Source organism: Pseudophryne corroboree, unplaced genomic scaffold (assembly GCF_028390025.1).
Source record: "Pseudophryne corroboree isolate aPseCor3 unplaced genomic scaffold, aPseCor3.hap2 scaffold_2850, whole genome shotgun sequence".
Classification (NCBI taxonomy): Eukaryota; Metazoa; Chordata; class Amphibia; order Anura; family Myobatrachidae; genus Pseudophryne; species Pseudophryne corroboree.
In genome coordinates this window covers 14,329-23,518 of record NW_026969515.1, presented here as the reverse complement: position 1 = coordinate 23,518, position 9,190 = coordinate 14,329, and the positions used below count along the sequence as shown (strand labels likewise).

The following is a 9,190-nucleotide window of genomic DNA, read 5'->3' as shown; positions in this document are numbered from 1 at the left end:
TTTGGGTGGGTTATTTTGTTTCTGTGCAGGGTAAATACTGGTTGCTTTATTTTTACACTGCAATTTAGATTGCAGATTGAACTCACCACACACAAATCTATCTATCTCTGCACATGTTATATCTGTGCCCCCCCCCCCCCCCCCCCCCCCTGCAGTGCACATGGTTTTGCACAACTGCTAAAAAAATTCCTGCTGCGATCAACTTGGAATTACCCCCATGGAGGATAAAGATACAAAAACTTTTCAAAACTGTTCCACTAAATATTCGCCTCATTGCGCCTGCAGAAATTGGGCGTCTTTCCAGTCTTACTTCAGCTGCAGCACACAGCAGAATGTTGCTATCTCATCTTTATTAGTAGACTACAAGTTCAGATAAATGCAAACTTACAGTTACAGTAGCCGTAATATTTCTATGGAACAGCATTTTTCTGTGATGTTCCGCCACAAACATTACTCACTTCAAATTAGGATATATCAGTAGTTTCCAAACTTTTTTGAGTCACAGCACCCTGGAGTATCAGAATATTTTTTTTACGGCACCCCTAAGCCAACAGTTTCTTACTTATATTAAATTGGACTTTCTATGTTAACCTTACGTTCAGTCATGTGGTGAGGGACAGGATTCACTTCTGTTTGTCCACATATTTTATATTTGGTAGCCGCCAGCACTGGTTTTGTCTATTACATTGACCATAAATAATTCGAATTGGTCCTGGACCACCAACCCAGGTCACCCGGCACCCCAGGGTGCCTAGGCACACAGTTTGAGAATCACTGGGATATACTGTATGAGAATAAAAGTTTTTATTTGAAGTACTATTTATTAGCTAGAACTCTATGAGCTTACATTCCTAGCATTTATCCTAAAATAGTCAGGGTTGTTTAATGCAATACTAAATGTTGACTTTACATTAAATATGCCATAAACTTTCAAATTAACAATTACCATTGAATATTTTTGGAATATTCTATTCATCTTATTATGCAAACTTTCCACCCTGGAACTCCTCCATCTTAATAAGAGTACACCTGGTTCCTCTACTTCTGATTTCCACATAACATGAAGCCCAACGCCCTGCATTTCTGTATCAAAGATACTACTTTTCCATCTACTGATGCTCATTTTCATTCGTGAATAATACAAGTTATGACATAATGTTGCACTGGTCTATACAACAGATCAGAGACTTTGGCATTGGAAAAGTTCCTATGGGAAAACATTCCCCAAAAGTAAATTAGTCTGCAAAATCAAACTCAGTCATCAAAGTATTTGAAATGTTTAATGGTCCCATTAAAAATAACGATTTTCTGAATGATCCTCTTTCAAAAGTTGAACTTTTCCGAAAACTAGGTCTTAACGTTCGGTGCCCAAAGGGGCCATTATTATGTGCAGAAATTGTTCACTAGACATAATAAAACAGAAGCAGGACTGAATATAAAGACCTCACTATATAAGTGGCAGTAGCAGGACACAGTCACTCTATACATATTGCAGTAAGCGTGCCTGTGGGAGGTGTATGTTCACCCCTTCTGAGACCAGCCAACTGAAAGTTTCCCTTACTAACCAAACACACAGCAGAAAGGAGACATTTACCATCCTGTGACCGATTTCTCAAGGATTTCCTCATTCAGAAATAATTTTCTCAGTTTCTAGTTTATCATTACCCCTCCCCCCACCTGTATTGTAACTCATAGGAAATATAGCACACAGGGTATAGGCAGGTCAGACTACTGTACCATCAAAAAAGAGATGCTTTCGAAATGTAAAACACATTATGGAGACAAGCATAACTTGACTTAGTAATGCAGAATGCGTGGTGACTATGGGGGTAATTCAGACCTGATCATTGCAGCAAATTTGTTAGCAGTTGGGCAAAACCATGGGGGTAATTCCAAGTTGATCGCAGCAGGAAATTTTTTAGCAGTTGGGCAAAACCATGTGCACTGCAGGTGTGGCAGATATAACATTTGCAGAGAGAGTTAGATTTGGGTGGGTTATTTTATTTCTGTGCAGGGTAAATACTGGCTGCTTTATTTTTACACTGCAATTTAGATTGCAGATTGAACACACCACACCCAAATCTCTCTCTCTCTGCACATGTTATATCTGCCTCCCCTGCAGTGCACATGGTTTTGCCCAATTGCTAACAGAATTCCTGCTGCGATCAACTTGGAATTACCCCCAATGTGCACTGTAGATGTTGCAAATGTAACATTTGCAGAGAGAGTTAGATTTGGGTGGGTTATTTTGTTTCTGTGCAGGATAAATACTGGCTGCTTTATTTTTACACTGCAATTTAGATTTCACTTTGAACACACCCCACCCAAATCTAACTATCTCTGAGCATGTTATATCTGCCCCCCCCCCCCGTGCAGTGCACATGTTTTTGCCCAACTGCTAACAACTTTGCTGCTGCGATCAGGTCTGAATTACCGGCTATATGTGCAGCATAACTGAAGCTAGACTGAGGGTTGGGTCAGTTTTAGATAGGAATGGACATCAACATTCGATAGGTAACCATCGATGGTTTCTTCCCGATAGTATATAGTTTTGTCATCGATGGGGGAGTTCCAATGGTAAAATAGCATGGCTTTTCAGTACTAAGCAAGCATGCCAGCTGTGTTAACTGGTGCATGCGCATTTATGGTTTAGCTACCAATGGTTTCCCCCGTGGTAGTTAAAAACCACTGACTGTTAACATATGGATGGCCAACTTTCGTTTTACACAAAATGTTGCCTAGCCATGTTGGGCACCATACATGCTGAATAATGCCACGGAGATTGGGTGAAACGCTACATTGGTATTTAAATTGCAGAGCCAAGTTACCAGTCACATGGTACAATCCTACAGTATGCACGCGTTGAGTACGGGATACTGGCGGTCAAAATCTCAATGCCGGAATCCCGGCTGACAGCTGGGATTGCAACGAAGACCCTTACGGGCTCGTGCGCTCACCGCAGGTTCTATTTTCCCTCCATGGGTGTCGTGGACACCCAGGAGAGGGAATAGCTGTGGCGCCGCTGCCGCCATTCTGGCGGTCAGGATTCCGGCATCGGGATGTTGAGCGCCGGGATCCCGACTACATCCCCTATGTACATAGCATTGCTGCTGCCAAGATAAATGTGCAGCATTGTATATGGGGATGAGTACTATGCTGAGATGGGATGTAGTTAAGTGACCGCCGGTCACAACACCTTCCCCTACATCCCCCGCCCGCTGAGAATCCAGACAGTCGGCATGCCGACTAGCAGGGACAATCCACGACACCAATAGAGTGGGAATAGAACCTGTGGCGACCGCAGGTTGCCACCAGCCCGCAAGAGATTTCCACCACCGAGATCCCGACCACATCCCATATGTACATAACATTGCTGCTGCTGTTTTTGGGGAGTGTCTCTGACGTCAGTGCAGACCACTTCCAAACCGTCTCAGTCGCAGATTAGTTGCAGCCTCAGACCTACTTACATTTGCTCAGACGGCAAAAAATCTTCAGTGTTCTGGAAATTGCGTATGCATCTGCGAGTGGATAGCGATCTGCAATGCATTCGCAAACTTGCAAGGGATGTTTTTTCTTCCTGTCGGGGTGGCTCCTTTCTACTCGCAGACAACCAATTTCTCAGAATAGCGATCCATGCTGAATTAGGCCCAATATCCACTCAACTTGCCATTCTCAACATGATTTTTCCTTTAAAGCAGGCATTCCCAACCTCAGTCCTTAAGTCACACTGACGGTACAGTTATATCCAAACTTCAAGATGGTTAAAAAAAAATACCTGAGGTACTAATTCAATCACCTGTGCTCAAGCATGGATATCACTAAAAGCTGGACTGTTAGTGTGCCTTGAGGACCGAGGTTGGGGAATGCCTGCTTTAAAGATTCATCTTCAGCATTAACACTTTGCTATCCAAAGTATACATTCCTTAATGTATTCTTAATTTTTCCAACAGGCTATGTAAATTTTCGACAACAATACCCGGAGCTGTTTGAGAACCTGACAGCGGAGGCTGTGCGCAGCACCATTGAGGCCGGCTACCCTGGAATTCTGACCAGCAGAGACAAGAATGGCAGAGTCATCCTCCTTTTTAATATTGAGAATTGGGACTATGAGGAGATCACATTTGATGAGGTTTGTGATAATACTGTATTACACGCATTGAAAGTAAAATAATAGCCAAAACGCTAAGTAAATATGCAACATTAAAAACACTGTAAACAGGCCAAAGTGCTCCCTGTGCCAGCCCTGCCCTTTGAGCACATGTCACGCAGATGGGTGGGGCCTCCTACACCAGGAAGTGCAGCACTGCCCGGAGCATCCTCAGGATACGTGTCTGCAGCATCCAAAGGGTGCTCTGGACGGCATTGCAGCAGTATACTAGTTGCAGGGTGGCGTTCCAGGCACCTTGCTAGCCGGAAGCAGGGGCTGTAGGGCAATTATGGTGCAGCTCCCTAGACCCTCCGTGAACGCTCACATGCCCCTAGTTAGGAGCTGGTTGGTTGGTACTGTATCTCCAAAGCTTTGGTAAATCTCCCCATAAGTAACGTGCGTCTTTGGTGAAACATTTTTCCTTTGCTTTCCTAACTTCCTGCAGGTGCCATTGATTTTGCAGCCTATATAAATCTACAGTATGTTAGACTAGCTCCAGTATTGGGTAGCTGTGTAACTTATATGATTTCTTATCCTGTGGATATATCAAAGCCTGTGTTGGCTTTTATTTTAGATCCTCCGTGCATACTGCATTATTTTGGAGAACCTGTTGGAAAATGAAGAGACCCAGATAAATGGCTTCTGCATTATAGAGAACTTCAAAGGATTCACCATGCAACAGGCTTCGGGCATTAAACCTTATGAGCTTAAAAAAATGGTGGACATGCTACAGGTAAACACAGCACAACCAGTGGTCTGGCAGGGGAGGGGGGGAGGGTACATTTAGGTAGAACTTCCGATTATACAAGTAGCACACAAACTCTTCCTTCCCTCAAAATAATTTTGGCTGATCAAAGGAGCCTAAAATCCAACCTCATCTGTATCTTTATAATGGGATGTATTTTACAGCTTCCAGTGGTAATTTACAAGCGAACAGATTTCTTGCTGCACTTTGGCCAATGTAATAATAACATCAAACTGCATAATAATGAACACGTCATAAAACAGTCCCAAAGTCCCCTCACTCTGATAAATTATTCTATCCATGGTAGTGTATATGTAGGCTCACATTTATTTTATGATGGTGTTTCTAAAAATAAGTATTGGGTGTGCACCTTAAAATGTGCTTATTGACCAATTTGGTGCCATTCCACTAATAAAGTACAGGCCTATATGCTTTAGGTATACGTGCCTATCTTCTCAAAGTTTCTGGGAGACTCACGATTTTTCGTGGGAGAGCAGTCAACGCGCATTCTATATATTGTAAGCTTGCAAACAGGACCCCTTACAGCTTTGACTTTCAGTTATTAGCCACTGTCTTGCACTGTTTTGAACTCAATTGTAACGTGCAATACAATATGCTGGCGCTATATAAGTAAATGTATATAATAAATAAATAACCTTCCCAGACACCGCTTACTACTCCCTTAAAGGGGGCATGATTATGCAATTGGCCCCGATAACTGCATAATTGCATAACATAATGCCTTTATGCTTTAGGTGTTGTGATGTTGTGGTTATTAGTGCCCACCTTTTCCACCTGGACCTCCCTGAAAGTACAGTAGGTAATTATGGCCTTAGGACCCTATTCAGTAAGGATTACAAATTCTGCTTTTTAGTAGGGCAAGGCCACCCAGCATGCTAAATGCTGATTGACAGGCAGAAAGGTTCGTATTTACTGCGGGTCACCTGCAGCAAATGTGGGCGCATTCACAGGATGGGACCTGCGCATGCTCCCTCTGGGTGGACGCAAAAATTCCAGTTGGATCGCGATTTGCGATCCAACCTGAATAAGGCCCTTAGTGTAGAGTTGTCAACCAGCAGTGCAGTCATCAAGTGTCAATGGTTTTTAACCATATGGAGGAATTATCGATGTTCTGCAGTCGTGCATGCTTAAATCATGGATGCTATATGCCATCGATGAACATCCATCCATGGCAAAACTATATGACACTTTTGGCAGACCATTGATGGTTTGATACCCATCCCCACCTTAGTGGCATTTAAAACATTTAGTACATATAAATGACAGGTTGCTGGTCTCACAAAAATTTTTGTCACGTCATGTCAAAGAAAGAATATCAAGCATGAAAGGAACAAAGTCGCTCCAAGTAATGGTGCAACAGCTTCAAAATATCAGCATGGTGCCATGTATACAACACCCAGTGTGAACGTGCCCTGATTAATGAATCATGGACACTTGCTGTACTGACTGAGGGGCAGATGTACTAAGCCTTGGAGAGTGCTAAAGTGGAGAGAGATAAACTACCAATCTGTCATTTTTTCAAAAACAGCCTGTGACATGGCAGTTAGGAGCTGATTGGCTGGTACTTTATCTCTCTCCACTTGATCACTCTCCAAGGCTTAGTACATCGCCTCTTGAGTCTTGTCAATGAAAAATGGTAATGTAATCCTTTATAAAGCTGTGTCAGATAAACTACACATAGCCATTCCTCACAGCACACATCATTTTAGATTACAAAGAAAATGTATTCCCTTGCCTGACTCTACATTCTCTTCCCTTGCCTGACTCTACATTCTCTTCCCTTGCCTGACTCTACACTCTCTTCCCTTGCCTGACTCTACACTCTCTTCCCTTGCCTGACTCTACACTCTCTTCCCTTGCCTGACTCTACACTCTCTTCCCTTGCCTGACTCTACACTCTCTTCCCTTGCCTGACTCTACACTCTCTTCCCTTGCCTGACTACATTCTCTTGGTTGGATAAGACCAGATTCATTTGGTTTTGGTTAACTTCTAATCTTTCTCTTACAGGATTCCTTCCCTGCAAGATTTAAAGCTGTTCACTTCATACATCAACCCTGGTACTTTACTACAACCTACAATGTTGTGAAACCTTTTCTGAAGAGCAAACTCCTTGAAAGGGTGAGTTTCAGATAAACACATTCAATCTGTTCTCTCTAGTTCCAGGTAGGTGTGCCTTGTCCTGTGGTGCCAGTAGTGACAGCAGTGTATTTAAAAAGTTTGTGTAAATAAATAAAAAGAAAATGAAGAAATTTGCAGACTTTTCACATATGTTGTGCTATGTACTATACAATAGATTCTCTTTGTACTAGATGATTGTATAAGTCAATTATTTGTGTATATAATATATAAGTCTTGGCAACATTACAATTCACCTAAGAGTCATTGGGTGGTATGCAGTTATTGGTGGATTTTTCGATCAGTCGAAAAATCTGCAATTATTGGCCGTTTTTAGGGCAAAATAAATTTGCTCTATTCAATGCCCATGCCATTTCAACTGGTCGAAAATAAGAGCATTGGCGAAAACCACGTGGATCGGCAAATTTGCAGCCGATCCAAGCATTATGTCGAATTTGCGGGTGTTTTCGCCCATGCCGATTTGACAAAAAAAAAAATGAAACGGCATGGGCGAAAAGGGATTCAAAAACGGGTGAAAACGCCTGCAAATGAATACCCATGGTCGAATTAGTGCTGTTTTTTTGGCTAGCTGAAAAAAGGGCACATAATTGAATACCCCCCCATTAGGGGAGATTTATCAAAGCTTGGAGAGATATAAAGTACCATCCAGTCAGCTCCTGTCTTTTACAAATTCAGTCTATAAAATGATCTTTAGAAGCTGATTGGTTAGTACTTTATGTTTATCCACTCTTTGATAACTCTCCCCCATTAGTAAAGGTAAGTTGTTTTTTTCCAGATCTTACAAGATTAGACATGCTGCTTTGGGTGTAAAACAGGGCATTTATGTTTGTCAGAAGGTAATTATATTTCCCTGTTTGCTGTCGATATTAATACTAGTTAAACTATCAATGGTTTAACTTGATGAGATGAAGGCAATGGCATCTGTCCCAATTAGTGTAACTGCAATAAGAGCCTCATAACCAATTGTATCATTAATGTATGTGGTCAGTAGAGAACAGCTGTCAGTTGTACGTTTAGCATCTTCAGACAGGTCTAACGGGCCCTAGTGACTCCAGACTTGATGTTGCTGATCAGCTATGGATGGGACGCAAGTCAGAATTGGTCTGTGTGTGGTCGTCTTATATCCCATTCTCCAATGTCGGTAACCATAAATATTTTGTAATGTGACATGTCTCTAGGTTTTTGTACATGGGGATGACCTGGAGAGTTTCTACAAGGAAATTGATGCGGACATACTGCCAGCAGACTTTGGAGGAAACTTACCAAAATACGATGGCCGAATAATTGCCGATAAGCTCTTTGCACCAAGAAATGAATCAGAGGACACAGCTCTTTAGAGGAAATGATGGCATGCGGTATATACATCAGATAGGATGAGAAAATACTCAGTCTCTGTTAGTGATAATACATTCTACAGTACACTTTTCAAAATGTAAGCACATATAAAGATGCCTATATATATATATATATATATATATATATATATATATATATATACATATATATATTATATATATATATATATATATATATATATATATATATATATATATATATAGTATATATATATATATATATATATATATATATATATATATATATATATATATATATATATATATATATATATATATATATATATATATATATATATATATATATATATATATATATATATATATATATATATATATATATATATATATATATATATATATATATATATATATATATATATATATATATATATATATATATATATATATATATATATATATATATATATATATATATATATATATAATATATATATATATATATATATATATATTTTTATCCTAATCACCCTGATAAAAGCCACCTGGCTATTTAAATAGTGGATTTAACAAACTTCAGTTTTCTTTTTCTCAAATTCCTGTGAGTGTGTTTATTGCACAGCTATGACAGTACGAGTAGATGGATCACAGATTTCTGAAAATGACTAGTGCTATAAGGGACAGGTCTGCAGGAGCTGAAGACATCTGCTTTACATAAAGTAGTCTGAAGAAAGGGGTTAGCAGCTGTGACATATATAATGGCTCCAAACGTCTTATTGTGCAGCTGGAGTTCCTAATTCCTTCCATACGCATTCTATAGCAGA

General features: G+C 40.3%; 1 protein-coding gene across 1 annotated transcript; it reads left to right on the top strand.

The window, feature by feature from the left end:
• The first annotated feature begins 3,808 nt into the window (after positions 1-3,808).
• LOC135014628 (retinaldehyde-binding protein 1-like) lies at positions 3,809-8,537 on the top strand. Its single transcript, XM_063952742.1, has 5 exons — positions 3,809-3,832; positions 3,914-4,129; positions 4,722-4,880; positions 6,922-7,032; positions 8,229-8,537. Exons 1-5 carry the CDS (start codon positions 3,809-3,811, stop codon positions 8,385-8,387), a joined length of 669 nt encoding a protein of 222 aa, XP_063808812.1. The 3' UTR covers positions 8,388-8,537.
• Positions 8,538-9,190: the final 653 nt, after the last annotated feature.